The 19,801-nt window shown below is 47.4% G+C and overlaps 1 protein-coding gene across 7 annotated transcripts in view; it reads right to left on the minus strand.

Annotated features, from left to right (window-relative positions):
- The window catches only part of SRC (SRC proto-oncogene, non-receptor tyrosine kinase), a 56,576-nt gene that overhangs the window by 20,226 nt on the left and 16,549 nt on the right, over window positions 1–19,801 (minus strand). For 5 of the 7 annotated variants that reach the window (XM_082429203.1, XM_082429202.1, XM_082429198.1 and 2 more), the window contains exons 2-4: window positions 15,456–15,523; window positions 2,461–2,628; window positions 925–1,205 (exon numbers count right to left, since the gene is read on the minus strand). In XM_082429203.1, coding sequence (XP_082285329.1) covers window positions 925–1,198 — 274 coding nt within the window. In that variant the 5' untranslated portion in view covers window positions 1,199–1,205; window positions 2,461–2,628; window positions 15,456–15,523. The remainder of the gene's footprint in view (window positions 1–924; window positions 1,206–2,460; window positions 2,629–15,455; window positions 15,524–19,801) is intronic. The other 2 variants (XM_082429201.1, XM_082429200.1) reach the window with 2 other exon arrangements.

The raw sequence follows: 19,801 nt of genomic DNA on the forward strand, positions 1-19,801 counted from the left end.
CATATGTGCATCTGTGCATCTGTGAGTCTGTGGGTCTCCGGGATGGCATTTCTAGCTGGGCACGTGTGTGCTTTTGAAGGGCTTCTGACCACATGTGTCTGTCTCCATCTGGGAGTATGAGGTTTTTTGCATATGTGTGTTTGTATTTGTATACATTTGCGTTGGGTGTGTGTCTGTGCCTGGAGGGTGCACATCCATGTGTCCCTGAGTGTGTCTCTATGTGCATGGCGTGTCTGTTTACGAAAGCGTCTCTAGTTTAGCACGTGTAAATGTCCTGTATGGGTGTCTCTGAATGAGTTGCTGACTGTGTGTGTGTGGGGGGGGGGCTCTGTGTGAGGGTGTCCGGGTAAGAATGCACGTGTTTGTGTGAGGGTCTTATGTCTGTGTGTCTCCAGGACCACATCTGCATCTCTAAGCATCCTTCACCTGGCGCTGCTATACCCACAAAGCGCCAGCAGAGGGTGCAGGGGCGCATCTCGGCATTGGGCCGGGCCTCTGAAGACCCCAGTTCTCTTTCTCCCTTCTAACCCGCCCCGCCCCCTTGGCCACTCACCGCCTCCTGTCCTGATCCATCTCTGGGCTGACCAGAGCAAAAAGCAATGCCTCAGACCCGTCCCCGTGCTTCCGAGAAACCCCCCGTCTCTCTGGGCCTGTTTCCGCCTGTAGTCCTGTATCTCTAGGGCCCTTTATACGCTACATCGGATTCACCCCTAAAGGCAATGGAGTGTGCACCACACTTTCCAGTTTATAAAGCCTCCAGGAAACCCCCAATATTCCCTAAAGCCAAGTAACCCCCAGACTCCTCCTGGTCACTGAGCGAAAGAAACAGCAGCCCAGAGAGGGGGCGTCACTCCCCCAGGGCACACAGCCCTCCTGGGGGAGGGGCCAGGGCCACCCGGCTCCCACACTCCCAGGTGCACTGACCAGCCAGGGGCCCCGCCCTCTGCGGGGAGGTGACTGTGTCGGAGGAGTTGAAACCTCCGAACAGCTTGGGCTCGGCGGCTGCAGGGGCAAAGGCCGTGCTGGGGCCCCGGTGGCCATCAGCGGAGGCCGGCTTGCTGGGGGTCTGTGAGGTGGGGAAGGCACCCCCGCCGCCGCCGCCGCCGCCGCCGCCGCCGCCGCCATGGGTGTTATCAGCAGGTTCCAGGCTGCGGCGCCGCTGGCTGGCATCCTTGGGCTTGCTCTTGTTGCTGCCCATGGTCCTGCTGGAGACGAGAGAGGACCCTGGGTGAAGGGCTCTGGGAGCCGGCAGGGTTGCCTAGGCCCCTTAGCCTGCACTCCCATCCATTCTACAGATGGGGAAACTGAGGCCCAAAGAGGCCTCTTTGGGTAAGTTACCTTTCAGAACCTCAGTTTCTCCATCTGTAAAATGGGAATAGTGATGGCAACCATAAAGGGCTTCCTGGGTACAGGGCCAAGCACAGAAGAAACACCTCATAATCGGAAGCTCTAACCTTCCCCACCTTCCTCTGAGTCACTGTTTCTGCCCCTCGTGGGCAGGGATAGTATCTTGAGTCATGCCTATGTCCCAGGCATATAGGAGAAGGCCGAGGGTTTGTTGAGTGAATACATGACTGACTGAAATTGTCTAACACCAGTGGGAAAGGTGCTAAAAGTTGCAACTAGGGCAGGGATACAGCAGGCAGTTGAAAGGAGAGATGGCTGGGAGCTCACTCGAGGCCCAGGGCCTTTGCACATGCTGTTTCCTCTGCCTGAATGCTTTTCCCTGACCACTTGAGCAGAGTAACTCATGCCTCCTTCAGTTCTCAGCCCAAACGTTGCCTCCTTGGAGACAGCATGTGGGGGGTGGGAGAGAAATGTTTAGGGGTGATGGATTATCTTGACTGTGCTGATGGTTTCATGAGTGCATCCATGTGTCAAAACTTATCAAGCTGCACACCTTACACATGTGCAGTTTATGGTATGTCAATTATACCTCAATAAAGCTCTTAAGGAAAAAAAAATCAAAATCACCTCCCTGGGAAGTGTTCCCCAACTTCTTTCATTGGTTTAAGTCCCCTTGCCTTTTGTGCCTCTCCTTGATAACATGTGGCCCAGTTTTGTGTGTGTGTGTGTGTGTGTGTGTGTGTGTGTGTGTGATTACATGATTATCGTCATGGGCTTTTGTCTGTCTAGTTCACTGCTGTGCTCCCAGTACCCAGCACAGGGTATGGCACACAGTAGGTGCTCACTAAACAGCTGAATGAATGAGTGTGAATGTGTGACTATTCACTAGTTAAGAGAGTTCTGAGCCAGAAATCTGGGAGGGCTAGAGATCGGGAAACACAGAGAAACCCAAGTTGCAAACTCCCCAGTGACGCCCATAGCCCTGCCACCCCCCTTTGCTCCCCACGTTGCCATCCGCAGGTCCTCATGCAGCCTAGCCAGGGTCTCCCCACACACCATGGCCGCCCCTCCCAGCTCCCTCATCTTGGCAGCCCTGATGGGTCATCACCTCACCTGGTGCAAGGCAGGGGCTATCCCAGAGGACCTGGGAAGCAGCCTGAGGTCTCAGCACGAACACCAGGTGTAGAGTCGGCGGTCTCGGACTAGAGGCCCTGATCTACCTCTCCCCGCTGTGTGACCCTAGGCAAGTCACTTCCCCTCTCTGGGCCTCAGCATCCTCATCTGCAAAGTAGGGAGAAAACAGATTTCTCAGAACTGTTGGGAGGATATGACTAGAAAGAGAAATCATCAAGGTTCTGTCTCTTGGGTCATGATTTATCAGGCTCTGACTCTGGCAGGCCCAATACTAAGAGCTTCCCAGACCTGAAATATCCTTTACTCCCCCAAAAGCAAGAGTGATAGTGAGGCCGTGTATGGCATGGCAGTTAAAGGTGGGCTCTGAAGCCAGACTCCCCAGACTCAGATCTTGGCTCTGCTCCTAATCGGCTGTGTGACCTCAGGCAAGTGACTTAACTTCCCTCTGTGCCCCACTTCTTCATCTGGAAATGACCGTGACAACTGAAGGAGGCAAGGCAGAGTGCTGGGAACACAGTAGGTCACCCTGCCACATCAGCTATTACTGATACTGTGATTCTGGACACACTGGCGATATAAGCTCCGAATTATTCTCCAGGGGATGCTGCAGGCCCTGAAATCAGTCCAGAACTTCCTCTGGGAACCCGTGAATGTGGAAAAGTCCCCTTGACTGCCTGGGGCCTCAGGCAAGACTGTTTGCCCTGAGCGCCAAGCCCAGCTCTGTGACACCCCTCCCTATGTGAACCTTAGCCAGTCCCTGTAACCCTCTGGGCCTCAGGCTGCCCATCTGCACAATGGGGGCGTGGCCTGCATGCTCCCTGGGGGCCATCCAGCTCAGAGAATGTGGGGCTGGGGAGGCCCTGGGGAGACCTGCTCAAGGGATATGCCAACGGGCCTGGGAAGGCCAATTTCTACGGCAACCCAATCCGTTGAGGTCACGATGCCCATCAGTGCTCATACAGTTGGTGTCCTATGGGATCTACTAACCCGGTTACCCACAGCCCCAGGCTCGATGGAGGCTGAGCCCCAACCACCACATCCCCACCCACCTGCTCCCTGGTATAGTATTCACAGCACCAACTGTACAGCAAGCCCTCTGCCAGTCACCACAGGGGGACACAGAGATGAACTGGCCAGGTCCTGCCTCAGAGGGTGCATGCTCCAACAGGGGACTGGTTTGTGGGACTTTGAGAGGAAATAAAAGTTATAAAAACACATTAAAAATATTTTTTTAATTTTAATGAAGAACTTTCGAAGAGCCGAAACTTTCTTTAGAATGAACTAAATGATGAAGAGTGAGCCCCCTGTCACTGGAGGTAATCAAGGACAGGAGAAAGTATACTTGGCTGATGTGCCATGGAGGGGGAGGGAAAGCCAGGGCTGGAACTTGAAGACCCTTCCAGCACCAAGAGGATGCATGTGCCCACTTGGGAGGGGGCAAAGAAAAAAGCTCTCGACCCCTAAGCTCTTACACTAACCAAGAAGACCACTCCCCACTGAGACACTCAGAAAAAACATAAGAGGTCCTTCAAGACCAGACTAAGGTGGCCCAGGGCCTCTGCTTGCAACGTTTGTTGGTTTGTGCGGTTTGGGTTTTTGTTTTGGGTTTTTTGGGTGTTTTTTGTCCCTGTGGTTGATTCTGATTATACAAGTACCACCTGTTTGTGGAGAGGTGGGCGGGTCGAGGTTAAGGGCCAGAGTACCGAAGCAGACTACCTGTGTGTGAATCCCAGCCCTACAAGCCCAGCGTGGGACCCTGTGCCTCAGTTTCCTTCTCTGTCAACTGAGGATAACAACAGTACCCATGTCATAGGGCTGCTGGGAGAATCCATGAGGAAGTACACGGAACATGCTTGGGATGCTGTGGCACGCCGGCAACCTGCCTCCAGAGGACAAGCCCCTGGGCACGGCGGTGCGTTTCCTTCCGGCGTCATATGAATATAGGACTGTATATTGGGATCCATCTAGTGCCCTTGACTCTAAGCTCCCTGCGGGAAGGACCGGGTCGGACCCATCTCCATATCCCTACTAGGTGCTCTGAAATATTTGCAGAATAGACAAAAGACTAAATGAGCACAGATATGATTTGCATCCTGCTTTGTTCCTGCAACGCCATGTTGTAGAGACCAAGTATCATTCTGCAATATTCAAACACTCCCAGAGCCTGGACCTTGTACTGGGCCCTGCTCTAAGCACTTTGCAAATATTGACTCATCAAATCCCCATGATAATCTAGGAAGTAGATACTAATAGTGTCCCTATTTTACTGATGAGGAAGCAGAGGCACAGAAAGGTTGAGGCACCTGCCTGAGATAACACAGCGAGGGTGAGAATGAAGGAAAGTGGGGACATGAAAACACACTGGGCGGCAGGAATCCGGGGCTGCTCACAGGGTCCACCTCCTGCCCTCCGGACCTCCCTTTCACGTGAACAGCAAGATGGGGTGTGAGTGGATAAGGCAGCCTAGCCCCATTCCTAGAGAAAGCCCAAGATTTCAAGCTTTGCCATAGCAGAGTGTGCTAGAGGAGGGACAGCACATTTAGGGTGGGGTCTAGTCCCTGCAGGGCTGCCGCAGTGCTGTGTGACCTTGAGAGAGACCGCCCTTCCGGACCGTGGTCTCCTTTCTTGAGGCAGGACCCTGTCTCAGAGCCCAAACGCTAAGTCACCATGAGCTGCCCATTTGAGAAGGGACAACTCCCCACATCTTTTCCGCCACTTGCTCACTCCAAGGCAGAGATAGATCCTTGGGGTCCAAGAGGAAGTTGGGGGGGCTCCATACTCGGTGTGTCTGAGGCTCCCAGAGGAAGGTAGCCCCTTTCCTCTGGGGAGCTGCTCCTGACCACAGGCTCCGGACAGGGGGCCTGCGCTATCGCTACCGTGAGAGGTAATGGGATGCCCTATAGCGCCTCCCCATCAGTGCCCCCAGCGCTTTGTGCTCAGCGGGTCCCAAACTAACTTGGCATCTCCCTCTACGACTTCCCCTCACCCCATGTCTCCATCTCAGGGCTGGTTCGCCTGTCCTCCCCGCCAATCTTCCTCAAATGCATCCCTCCCCCCACCCCATCTCCACTGCCTCAGGCCAGGCCCCTGTCGTCCTGACCTGGGACAGCAGTGGGGGCCCCTCCAGGGCGCCCTCGTCCAGCAGCCAGAGGCATCTCTGTTACGCACACAAACAAATAGGGCCCCTGCTCAACACGGTCCACAGAAAACTGGAAAAGGCCTAAGTGTTTATCAGGGGGGGACTGGACAAATAAATGATGGTCTGTTCATCAAGTGGACAGCGGTGCAGATAAACAAACAGAATGAGAGCTCGGGGTGGCCTGGGAAGATGCTCACAACACACTGTTAAGTGAAGAGGAAGATGGCACTGTAGAATGTCCTCTGGGCCACTCGGGGCCACAGTTTCCTCATCTAGAAAATGGGGGCAATAGTGCTACCTATGTCAAAGGGTTGGTGGGAGGATTAAAGGGAATGCAGACAAGGCCTTAGTGGGGTGCCTGGCACGTAGTACACATGAACTACAATTATTTCTGTAAAGGAAATTAGCATGTGAATGTGTATGTGTGTGTGTGTGTGTGTGTGCAGACGTGCACACACATGTGCCGTAAGGTTTAGAGAAAATTCTGGAAGGAGTCCAAATTCTTCACAATATTTAATCCAAAAGGTGTGAAAGAGGGAAAGGAAAATCCCTTCTTTACTTTACATGTTGTGTCACTTGACATTTAGAAATTACCTTGTCATGATTTTTTTTTCAATGAGACTTAAACAAACATTCAAGAGCTTCCCATCATCCCCCTCTGGATGAGGCCTAAACCCTTCAGCTGGGTCCACGTGGCCCTGTGGAGCTGGGGCTGTGGCCTCCTCCCATGGGCCCCCTACAGGAGGGCACCACACTCTCTCACCTCCTGGCCTTTGCCTAGGCTGTGCCCCTAGGCACAGATACTTACAACATCCAGAAGAGTCCAGAAAAAACTGTAGTTCAGTCAGGTCATACCCGCTCCTTCCTTCCTGACTCTGAAGAAGGTCACCTCCACCTCTTCTAAGAGTGGAGGGGAGGCCAGGAGCTTAGGAGTTGAGAGTGAGGACTCCAGTCAGACCTGGGTTCAAATCCTGGCTCCACTACTCACTAGCTAAATCTTCTTGGGCAAGTCACGTCACCTCTCAGTTGCCTTATCTTTAAAATGGGCGTAATAAAAAGGAATGAAATTGAGTTATTTGTAGTGAGGTGGATGGACCTAGAGTCTGTCATACAGAGTGAAGTAAGTCAGAAAGAGAAAAACATATATCGTATGCTAACGCATACATATGGAATCTAAAAAAAAAAAATGATTCTGATGAACCTAGGGGCAGGACAGGAATAAAGACGCAGACGTAGAGAATGGACTTGAGGACACAGTGGGGGAATGGGAGGCTGGGACGTAGTGAGAGAGAAGCATTGACATATATACACTACCGAATGTAAAAGAGATAGCTAGTGGGAAGCAGCTGCATAGCACAGGGAGATCAACTCGGTGCTTTGTGATGACCTAGAGAGGTGGGATAGGGAGGGTGGGAGGGAAGCTCAAGAGGGAGGGGATATGGGGATATATGTATATGTATAGCTGATTCACTTTGTTGTACAGCAGAAACTAATACAACATTGTAAAGCAATTATACTCCAATAAAGATGTATAAAAAAATGACAAATAATAAACAGATAAAAAAATAAAAAATAAAATGGGGGTAATAATAAACTTAACATCTGAGAATTAAGTGAGAGAGTCCATGTGCCAGGCAGAGAACAAGTGCTTGATAAACAGCGCTCACTGTCGTTTGCTGTTATTACCGTTACAGGCGACGAGAGGAGCAACGCAAGAGGAAGCAAGAGTTAGTGGCAGGGGCTTCCCTGGTGGCGCAGTGGTTGAGAATCTGCCTGCTAATGCAGGGGACACGGGTTCGAGCCCTGGTCTGGGAAGATCCCACATGCCGTGGAGCAACTGGGCCCGTGAGCCACAACTACTGAGCCTGCGCGTCTGGAGCCTGTGCTCCGCAACAAGAGAGGCCGCGATAGTGAGAGGCCCACGCACTGCGATGAAGAGTGGCCCCCGCTTGCCACAACTAGAGAAAGCCTTCGCACAGAAACGAAGACCCAACACAGCCAAAAATAAATTAATTAATTAATCAATTAAAAAAAAAAAGCTGTCGCTCAAATTTAAAAAAAAAAACAAAAAAAGAGTTAGTGGCAGGGCCTTGAATGCCAAGCACAGAACTGAGCATGTTGCATGCAGTCGATACTCAATTGTCCCCACAGCACAGTGAAGTAGGGACTACAACTACATCCACTTTACAGATGGGACCAAAGTTCAGAGAAGCCAGAACCTTGCCTAAGGCCATACAGCAAGCGAGTGCAGCAGAGTTGGGATGCTCGGGGATCAGGAGAGTACAGTCAGAAGGCACCTCTGGTGCCCCACCCACTGTGCTGATACCCTCCCTGCCCCAGGCACCCCCACCATTCCACCATCTCCACCTCCCTAACACAGAGGCAAGACAGGTCAGAGGTCAGCCTCTGACATCACCATCCATATCTCTGGACCCTCCAAGGAAGAAGAAGCATCATGGAAAGCCTGGAGCCAGAATGCCAGGTTCAGATACCAACTTGCCATTTCCTGGTCATGCAGCCTCCAGGGGGCCTCAGTTTACCCCTTATCAAAAATGGGAATCTGTGTAATTGCTCCTATATGATTGGGCTTGAGGGGAAAACATGAGGTAATACTGATAAAGTACCTGGAACATAGGAAGTGCTCAATAAATAATAGCTATTATTATCATCACTGTGGAAGACATCTCTTCAGATCCTTGCTGTCTTTTCTAACCACTCTTACAATTAAGCAAAGGCTTCCAAAATTCCAACTGTGTGTAAAGCCCTGTGCATGGCCCTGGAGAGATTGTCTGGTAGAGTTGATTGGAACCAAGGCCTACAAAAGCCACTTCACAGGGAAAGAGTCCAGAAAAGACAAGCATGTCCACTAGTTAACCTTGCTCTAAGGTGCTTGCCAGTGCGATGAGCTAAGAAAAAGAAATGGATGGAATAAAATGGAATTGGAAAACAGATGATGAGTATCATCACTTGCAGCTGTTATCAATATAGATCTGAGAAATCCAAGAGAATTTTCCATAAAACTATTGAACAAAAAGTGAATTAAGTAAAGCAGAAGGAAATTAAATGTAATATCCAAAAATCAATAATGTAGCTATATACCAACAGCAATCAGGAAATAAAATGAAAGAAAGCTTAGCATGGGAATTTCCTGGCATTCGAGTGGTTGGGACTCTGAGCTCTCACTGCCGAGGTCCCGGGTTTGATCCCTGTTCGGGGAATTGGGGTCCTGCAAGCTGTGCAGCGTGGCCGGAAAAAAAAAAAAAAAAAAAAGCTAAGCATTGCAAAAATATAGATTCTTCCTAAGTAAATCTACAAATTGAATGTGATCCCAATAAAACCCCAACAGGATTTTTTTTCTAACTAAGCAGGTCAATTTTCAAGTTTATGAGTAAATTATAAGAATAGCCAGGAATGGGACTTCCCTGATGGCACAGTGGTTGAATCTGCCTGTCAATGCAGGGGACACAGGTTCAAGCCCAGGCCCGGGAAGATCCCACATGCTGCAGAGCAACTAAGCCCACGCGCCACAACCACTGAGTCTGCTCTCTAGAGCCCGTGTGCCACAACTACTGAAGCCCACGTGCCTAGAGCCTGTGCTCCGCAACAAGAGAAGCCACCGCAATGAGAAGCTGGCGCACCGCAACAAAGAGTAGACCCCACTCACCGCAACTAGAGAAAGCCCGCGCACAGCAATGAGACCCAACGTGGCAAAAAAAAATAATTAATTAACTAGGAAAAAAAAAAGAAAGAATAGCCAGGAAAACCTTAAAAAGAAGAGTAACGAAGAGAAAATGGTCCAACCAGGTAGTAAAACTTACTATAAAGTGACAATTAAAACTGTGTGATATCAGTACAAAATATATATAAATTAAAGGAGCAGAAAAGAGGGTCCAAAAATTGTCCCAAAACATATGGAAATTTAATATATTATGAAAGTAGCATTTCATAACAGTGAGAAAAAGGTAGACTATTTTTTTTTTTAGACTATTTTTAAGACAGAGTAGGGACCAATGATCTGCCATCAGGAAACAAAGTTGGATCTCGATCTCACTCCACATGCCTATAAATTCCAGATCAATCATATTTAAACCACACAAAAATAAAACCATAAAGCTCTAAAATAAGGTGGGAGAATAAGTTTTCTAATCTCAGAATGGGAAAAGCATTTCTAAACATGACCAAAAAACCTAAAAATCTTTTTTAAAATAATAAATCAATCTACATAAAAATCTAAAACGTCTGCATGGCTTGATAAACATCATAAGTTCACAAGACAAACCAAAAGCTAGGAAAAATATTTGTAACTCGTAGATAGACAAAGGTTTTTTTCCCTTAATATATAATGAGCTCCCATAAAATAAGAAAAATAACCACAGATAGTTTACAGCAAATGAAATGGTACTTAAACATATGAGAAGATGCTCAATCTCACTTAGAAGATAAATCACATTAAAACTACACAAGCGGGCTTCCCTGGTGGCGCAGTGGTTGAGAATCTGCCTGCCAATGCAGGGGACACGGGTTCGAGCCCTGGTCTGGGAAGATCCCACGTGCCGCGGAGCAACTGGGCCCGTGAGTCACAGCTACTGAGCCTGCGCGTCTGGAGCCTGTGCTCCGCAAAAAGAGAGGCCGCGATAGTGAGAGGCCCGCGCACCACGATGAAGAGTGGCCCCCACTTGCCACAACTAGAGAAAGCCCTCGCACAGAAATGAAGACCCAACACAGCCAAAAATAAATAAATAATTAATTAATTAATTAATTTAAAAAAAAAAAAGCAAACGTCAAAAAAAAAAAAAAAACTACACAAGCCACCCAGCAACAGCAGAATACACATTCTTCTCAAGTGCACATGGAATATTCTCCAGATAGACCATATGCTAAGCCATAAAACAAGCCTCAATAAATTTAAAAGGAGTGAAATCATACAAAGTATGTTTCTGATAACAATGAAATGAATTAGAAATCAGTAACAGAAATAAATCTGGGAAATTACAAATATGTGAAAATTAATGCACCTAATAACCAATGAGTCAAAGAAGAAACCACCCAAAAAAGTAGAAAATACTTTGAGATGAATGAAAATGAAGACACAACTTATCAAAATGTATGGGATGCAGTAAAGTAGAACCTAAAGGGAAATGTATAGCTGTAAATGCCTATATTAAAAAAGAAGAAAGATCTTGAATCAATAACCTAAACTTCCACCTTAAGACACTAGCAAAAAAAAAAAAGAAGAAGAAGAAAAAGAAGAAGAGCAAACTAATCCTAAAGCAAGTGAAAGGAAGGAAATAAAGATTACAGCAGAAATTAATGAAATAGAAAATAAAAAACAATAGAGAAAAATCAACAAAACCAAAAGTTTGTTCTTTGAAAAGATTAACAAAATTGACAAACAAGAAAATTGTTCTGAACAAGAAAAAAAGGGAGAAGACTCAAATTACTAAGACCAGGAATGAAAGAGAGGACAACTACAAATCTTACAGAAATAAAGAAGATTTTAAGGAAATGCTATGAACAATGCCATGCCATGCCAACAAATTAGATATCTTGGATAAAATGGACAAATACATAAGAAAACACAAACTACTGAAACTAATAAGAAATAGAAAATTTAAATAAAGCTAAAACAAGTAAAGAGACTGAATTAGTAATTTTAAAACATGTCACAAAGAAAAACTCAGGCCCAGGTGGCTTCACTGGTGAATTCTACCAAACATATAAATAAGAATTAATACCAATTCTTTACTTGGGAACACTTCCCAACTCATTCTATGAAGCCAGTATTACCCTAACACCAAAGCCAAACAAAGACATCATAAGAAAAGAAAACTATAGACCATTATCCCTTATGAATATAAGATGTAAAAATCTTCAACAAAATACTAGCAAACTGGATCCAGCAACATATAAAAAGAATTATACATCATGATCAAGTGAGATTTACCCCAAGCATACAAGATTGGTTTAACTTCTGAAAATCAATCAATGTAATATACCATACCAATAAAATAAAGGACAAAAACTATACAATCATCTCAGTAGATACAGAAAAAGTATTTGGCAAAATCCAACACCCTTTCATGATAAAAACACCCACCAAACTAGGAATAGAAGGGAATTTCTTCAACCTGACAAAGGGCATCTATGAAAAAGCCATATCTAACAACATACTTAATGGGGAAAGACTGAATGCTTTCCCCCTCAGAAACAAGACAAGGATGTCTGCTCTCACCAGTTCTATTCAACATTGTACTGGAGGTTCCAACCAGGGCAATAAAGGAAGAAGATGAAATAAAAGACATCCAGATTGGAAAGGAAGAAGTAAAATTTTCTTTATTTGTAGATGACATAATCTTGTATATAAAAATTCCTAAGGATTCCACTAAAAAAATTATGAGAATAAACAACTTCAGCAACTTGCAAGGTACAAGATTAGTACATAAAAATAACTTGTATTTCTATACACTAGCAATAAACAATCCAAAAATAAAATTAAGAAAATAAATTACAATATCAAAAGAAGACTTAGGAATAAGACTAACAAAAGAAGGGCAAAACGTATACTCTGAAAACAACAAAAATTGTTGAAAGAAATTAAAGAACTAAATAAATGGAAAGACATCCCATGTTCATGGATTGGAAGACTATGCATTATTAAGATTGCAATAGTCCCCAAACTAATCTATAGAGTCAACACAGTCCCAAACAAAATCCCAGCTAGCTTCTTTGCAAAAATTGACAAACTGATCCTAAAATTCATATGGACAGTCAAGGGACCCAGAATAGAAAAAACAATCTTGAAAAAGAGAAACAAAGCCTGAGGGCTCACACTTCTCAATTTCAAAACTTGCTGCAAAGCTCTGGAAATCAAGACAGTGTGGTACTGGTATGAGGATAGACTTATAAATCAATGGGAGAGAACTGAGAGTCCAGCAATAAACACTCACATTTATGGTCAATTGATTTTTGACAAGGGTGCCAATATAATTAAATGGAGAAAGAAGAATCTTTTCAATGAATGCTGCGGGAATAACTGGATACACTCAGGCAAAAGAAGGAAGCTGGGCACCTTCCTCAAACCCTACACAAAAATTAACTCACAGTGGATCACAAATCTACATGTACAAGGTAAAACTTTAAAAATCTTATAAGAAAATACAGGCATAAATTTCCCCACTTTGGATCACAATAGTTTCTTAGTCATGACACAAGCAACAAAAGAAAAAATAGATAAACTGGACTTCATCAAAATTAAAAACGTTTGGACTTGCCTGGTGGTGCAGTGGTTAAGAATCCGCCTGCCAATGCAGAGGACACAAGTTTGAGCCCTGGTCCAGGAAGATCCCACATGCCACGGAGCAACTAAGCCCGTGCACCACAACTACTGAGCCCGTGTTCCACAACTACTGAATCTCACACGCCTGGAGCCCATGCTCTGCAACAAGAGAAGCCACCGCAATGAGAAGCCCGCACACTGCAATGAAGAGTAGCCGCCGCTCGCCACAACTAGAGAAAGCCCATGCACAGCAACGAAGACTCAACGCAGCCAAAAATAAATAAATAAAATAAATAAATTTATTTAAAAAAATTAAAAACGTTTGTGTGTCAAAGGACACCATCAAGAAGGTAAAAAGAATCCACCAAATGGGAGAAAATATTTGCAAACCATATATCTGATAAGGGACTTGTATCTAGAATATATAAAGATCTTTTACAACTCAACAAACAAAAAGAGAAATGACCCAACTTAAAAATGGGCAAAAGATCTGAATAGACATTTCTCCAAAGAAAATATATGGCTAGTAACTGCATGAAAAGATGTTCTACATTATTAGTCATCAGGAAAATGCAAATCAAAACCACAGTGTGACACCACATCACACCCACTAGGATGGCTGTAATTAAAAAGATAGAAAACAACAAGTTGTTGGCAAGGATGTAGGGAAATTGGAAACTTCATACAGTACTGGTGGGAATGTGAAATGGTGTAGCTGTTTTGAAAAAACAGTCTGGCAGTCCCTCAAAAGGTTAAATATAGAGTTACCATATGACCCAGAAGTCCCACTCCTAGATATAGACCCAAGAGAAAAGAAAACATATCCACATAAAAACTTGAACATGAGTGTTCATAGAAGCATTATTCATAATAGCCAAAAAGTGGAAACAACCATATGTCCATCAATTGATGAATGGGTAAATAAATGTGGTATATCCATATAACAGAATATTATTTGGCAAGAAAAAGGAATGGAGTACTGATACATGCTACAACATGGATGAACCTTGAAAACATGCTAAGTGAAAGAAGCTAGACACAAAAGACTACGTATTGTATGATTCCATTTACATGAAAGTTCCAGAATAAGCAAATCTACAGAAACATAAAGTAAACTAGTTATCACCTGGGGCTGAGGGAGGAAGGTCTGAGGGGCAGTGGAGACTGACTAAATGGGTTACACAGTTTCTTTCTGGGGGTGATGAAATTGTTCTAAAATTGATTGTGGTGATGGTTGTACAACTCTGTGACTATACTAAAAACCATTAAATTGTACCCTTTGGGGGAGGGATAAATTGGGAGGTTGGGATTGACATATACACACTACTATATATCAAATAGATAACTAATAAGGACCTACTGTATAGCACAGGGAACTCTATTCAATACTCTGTAATGACCTATATGGGAAAAGAAGCTAAAAAAAAGTTTACATATGTATAACTAATTCATTTTGCTGTACAGCAGAAACTAAAACAACATTGTTAATCAACTGTACTCCAATAAAAAATAAATAAATACATACATAAATACATACAAAATAAATAAACTGTACACTTTAAATGGGTGAATTGTCTGGTATGTGAATTCTATCTCAATAAAGCTGTGTTTAAAAAAAACAAAAACAAAAACACTACACCAGAGGCCACTGTTCATCTATTAGATTGGCAAATCCCCAAATTCTAGAGCAACCTGTGTTGGTGAGAGCGAGGGGAAGAAGAGGATGTGGTGTGAAGGTACATCAGTGCCACCTCCGTGGTCCTCCGAAGGACCATCTGGCCATATCTAACAAAATTACAACTGCACACATTCTGGGACCCTGCAATTTGGGATTAAACCTAGAGGTATCCTCACACATGAACACTAAGCATACGATGGAAGATGTGCATTGCAGAATGGTCTGCAATAAGCAAAAGGCTGGAAACAACCAAAAGTAGTCTTCTCTAATCAAATAAAGCATGGTCTCCATCCACACAATGAATACTATGCAATCAGGAAAAAGAAAGAAGCAGCACAAAATGATCTCCAAGGCACACTGTCAAGAGCAAACAGTCACATGTAGAGCTGAGTATACCATGCATGATCACTTGAGGTTTTTAAATTATTTTTTCTAATATCCATGCTTACATATGCCTGGACTCCCTGGAAGAACACACCAGAAACTCCTCCCCATGGCTGCCTCTAGCAAGGAGACCTGGGTGCCAGAGAGGTTTACTTTTCCCTGCCTTCTTTTGTACTGTTTGAATTATTTTTTACTGTGTGTGTTAATGCTTTTTCTTTCCTTTTTAAGAAAAAAGTTGACATATACACACTACTATATATAAAATAGATAACTAATAACGACCTACTGTATAGCACAGGGAACTCTACTCAATACTCTGTAATGACCTATATGGGAAAAGAATCTAAAAAAGAGTGCATATATATATATATATATATATATATGTATAACTGATTCAATTTGCTGTACAGCAGAAACTAAAACAACATTATAAATCAACTATACTCCAATAAAAACTAATTTAAAAAAAAAGAAAGAAAGAAAAAAGACGGGTTTACCTGGTATCAGATCCTGGCACTCTCTCTCATAGCTGGGAAGTCACTTCACTTCTCTGAGCCTCTGTGCTCTGCAAAGGGAGGGATAATAATAGTATCTGCCTTGCAAAATTGTTGTGAAGGATTAAATAAGACAAGGCCCCGCACGCACACACACACAGGGCTCCCCACGGTGTCTGTGTTTGGCTCCTAGTGGTAGGTGCGTGGTCCTACTCCATGTGGTAGGTGCCTGGCTCATGCTGGTTATTAATACGTTACTACGTACACCAAGGTGGATTGTAACAAGTGCCACCAGAGAGCCTTGGACCAAGTGTTCAGAGCATCAGCAATCCCCTCCAACTGGGAGGAACTGGGAAAGGATTCCTGGGGGAGGCAGCATTTGAGAAGGGCTTCAAGGTCGAGAAGGAGGTCCACAAATAGAGATAACGGGGGGCTGTGCCTCTGGCAGAGGGAGCTGGGTAGGCAAAGGCCTGGAGGTAGGAAAGCCCTGGGTATTCGCCCTGGCTCCTTCAACAAAGCTCAGCTGAGCACCGACTATGCGCCAGACACTGTCATAGGAAAGACAGACAAAGCCAAGTAGCTGGACCATCGAAGGGAGGAATTACAGAGTGTGAAGACAACGAGGGGCTGGGGCAGAGCCTCACCCAGGTCCAAGTGTTCATAGAGCAGACCAGGAAAAGGAGGCTCAGAGAGGGAGAGAGGCTGCCTAAGGTCACACAGCATCTTCTCAACTTATGGAAAGGTCCACTCCCAGCTCCACCCTTCCCATGTCCCACGAGCCTGCAGAAGAGAAAGCCCACAAGGGCCGTCCCAATGTGCACTCATCAGAAGGTGCAGAAAGATGCCGTCTAAACTGGGGGCCCCAACAAAGAGGAGGGACAACTGGTTCTCAGATGATAACAGCACCTGGTTGATGGGTAGAGAGACTCCTGTGTGCCAGGCACCATGCTGAGAAGTGCACTACATCTCTGAGCCCAGGTGAACCCTCTGCAGCCCTGTGTGGTCAGCCCCATTTTGCAGATGAGGGAACTGAGGCCCAGAGAGGTCAAGTTACTTGCCTAAGGTCACACAGCTCATAAGAGACAGCATCAGCAGGCAGACTCGGATTGCCTGGGCTCCGTAGTCTCAGGTCCCAGGGCCCATCCCCCAAGGGAGCCACTGCCAGGGCCTGTATCAGCAGTCACATCCCTTCTCAAAAGCACCCAAGGTGGAAGCTGTTCTCAGCCAGTCCAGGAATGTTTCCTGATAACAGCGGCCCAACCCGGGGTGGGAGGAGTGGGTGGTGGTGGTTGTGTGAGGAATGGGGGTGGGGGGCAGCAGGAGGGACACAGCCCATTTGAGTCCATCTGTCCTGCCTCTGGAGAGGAGGAAGCAAAAAGGTCCCATCAGGCACCCATCAGTCAGGCGGGTTGCAGCATCCTGGTTAAGGGGGCTCCTGCTGTGGCCCATGGGAGAACTCTGGGCAAGTCAACCAAAGCCTCCTTCAGTACCATGGAGACACCCATAATCACCCCAGACAGTTGCAAAAGCAAATGAGCTAACCATGTGTGCCCTGGGCATGCAGGCCATGCTGGATAAAGGGGGGTGCGACCACCACTGCTACCTTATTATTTCCATTGTTATTGTTTAGCTCTCCAGTTCCCACCAGGACCCTGCTTCACAGGGACGATTAGGCCCCGTCTCCCAGAGAAGGCAACAGAGAGAGGCTCAGAAAAGCCAAGTCAGGTGCCCAGGCCACCATCCAAGACAGCAGAGGACCAGCTGGGGATCCTGGCTCTCCTGGCCCCAGGCCACTTTGGCCCCTCTCCCCAAGAGCACCAGTCCCAGCTGGGCTCTCGCAGGGAGTTATTACACCAGGGACTAAGCAGGGCCCTCAGCCAGTCCATTTTCTACTAGGGGAATGGAGGCCAAGATAGGGGGTAGTGGCTGGCCGAAGGCCACACAGCCCAAGAAGGACCACTTACAGAATGAACCTGTCACCCTTCTGAACCTCCAAGGCTGGGTCCCCAGCTGATGCCCCGCCCTCCTCGCAACAGCCCTAGGGCGCAGGTACCACCAGCACTGGCCCGTGTCCACAGGGGAGGAAGCTGAGGCTGGAGGAGCGCAGGAGAGGGTGCCGGCCCATCACGCCCACCCCAAAAGCGGGGGCTGTGACCCTTTCCTGCCTCCCCTGGAGCCTCCCACACTAGGCAGGAATCTTCTGATTCCCTTTCTTCCTTCAGACTCTCAAAAGAATGACGTGCTCAACTGAGGTGTTTTTCTACAAGTGGTTTCGGAATATAGAAGAGAGTCCTGCTTCAGAGCAGGGGAATATGAATAATGACAGTAATAAGAATAACGGCAGTAGCAACAGCTAATATTCATTTAGCACTTTTTTTTTTTTTTTTTTTGGCCGCACAGTGTGGCATGCAGGATCTTAGTTCCCCGACTAAGGATCAAACCCACATCCCCTGCAAGGGAAGCACAGAGTCTTAACCACTGGACCGCCAGGGAAGTCCCTATGTGCCATTCTTATCACCCCATTTTACAGAAGAGGAAACGGAAGCACAGACAGGTTAAATGATGTGATTAAAATCCCACCTCTTAGCAGCTAAGTGCCAAGTTCCTCCCTCTCTGAGCTTCTCCCTGAAGGGGGGCTGCCACCCCTTGGGCCACTGGGATGGACCCAAGGAAGAAGCCAGGGCCAGGGCCAGCTCAGCCCCCTCCCCAGAACTCAACACCATCGGCTGCTCCAGTGCAGGTTGGTGGGGTGGAATGGGGCGTGCTGATGGCGGTGTGGAGACCTACACCTTTCCCCCTCATGCCCTCCCACCTGGGGTTCACACTACCCCTTCCATGCTCCCAACAGCCCTGGAACAAGCTATGGCCACAGTCATTTTACACATGAGCACACAGGGCTCCAGGAAGCTGCCCCAGCCAGGAAGTGGAGTGCAAAGGCCCTGAGGCAGGAAGGTCAGATGTGCAGGTCTGGACTGAGTGGGTTCCAGCTTAACTGGGTCGCTGCAGGCTTTTGGCCCAGGCACGAGGAGGTCGGAGGGAGGCCCCGAGAGGGACCTGTCCAGCAATTTAGGTCAGAAAGACCTGAAAATTTGAGAGAGAAGCCCATGAAGATTTTCTCAGGCCCCTGAGTGTGCTGGGAGGGACAGGGGGAGGTTACTGAGGCTTCATCCCACAGTGATCCAGTCAGAGCACAGTGATCAGCTTCAGAGGAGACACCTAAACCATGGTGGACTTCCCAGAGGAGGGGACATCTCAGCTGCGGTCCAAAGGCTGAGCAGTTTGTGAAAAGAGGAAGGGGAAGCATGATCCAGGCAGAAGGGATTGCTTGGCCAAAGGCCCAGAGGTGGGACCATTTAGAGAAAGGCAAAGAGCCAGGTCAGTTTAAGTCATGTAGCCTCAGTTTCTCCAGCAGCAAAATGGGGGGAAAGACAGGCACACTGTGGATGCCTCCATCTCCCCCACACCCACTATCTCCCTTCTCCAAGGCCCCCACCCAAGAGGAAGGGCACTGGGAAGTTGGCTGCTGGGTCCTCCTGCCATGGAGCATCTTTGGGGCTGGTGAGGTTGGCAGGGTTGGGAGGTTTCACTGACCGCCCCCCCCGACACCCTCTACCCCAGAATCCAGGCCAGGCAGCCTGGCAGGTGGATGGGGAGGGCAGCTCACAGGCCAGGAGGCCACAGCCCTGATCTTAGAGAGCTTTGTGAGATCTCCCCCTTCACAGATGTGGAAGTGGAGGCTCAGAGAGGGAGCACTCAGCCTCAGGTCACACAGCAAGGTGGAGGCCAGCTCTTGAATGAGGGTGTGGGACTGGGACCCGGACTGAAGATAAGATTCTTGGGGCACCAGGCCCAGGAGCGCTGGGCTGAGGAGGAGCTAGAAGAGGAGATGCTGGCCCCAAAGGACCACAGACCAGGCAAGTCCCAGGGACCCAGCCAGGTACCACCTGGCCCGGCCAGATGAGGGCTGGCCACCATGTGGCTAAGTGGAAGGCCTCCATCAGAATCTCCATGTGACCTCGGCAAGCCACGCCCCCTCCTGGGCCTCAGCATCTGCACCTGGACAAAGGCCCTGGCATGCCAAGGATTCCTTAACAGACCCCCAGCATCAGTGGTGACCACAGGGAACACTGAGGTGACACGTTTTGCTCTCTCCCAGCTTCTCCAAGGTCATGTCTCCCAGGCCCCGCCCCCGTGGTTCCACCCCCGCTGGCTGATGGCTGACAGGCCTTGGGGGGACAGATGCCAGCCGGCCCCTGCCCACGGTGCCCGCTATTCCTGCCAGCAGCTCTGGCTGCTTCCCTGCTCTGGGAACACACAGTGCCCCCTCGTCCCCGCCCCCACCCACACCC

Source organism: Balaenoptera physalus (genome assembly GCF_965194825.1).
Source record: "Balaenoptera physalus genome assembly, chromosome: 16".
NCBI classification, from domain to species: Eukaryota; Metazoa; Chordata; class Mammalia; order Artiodactyla; family Balaenopteridae; genus Balaenoptera; species Balaenoptera physalus.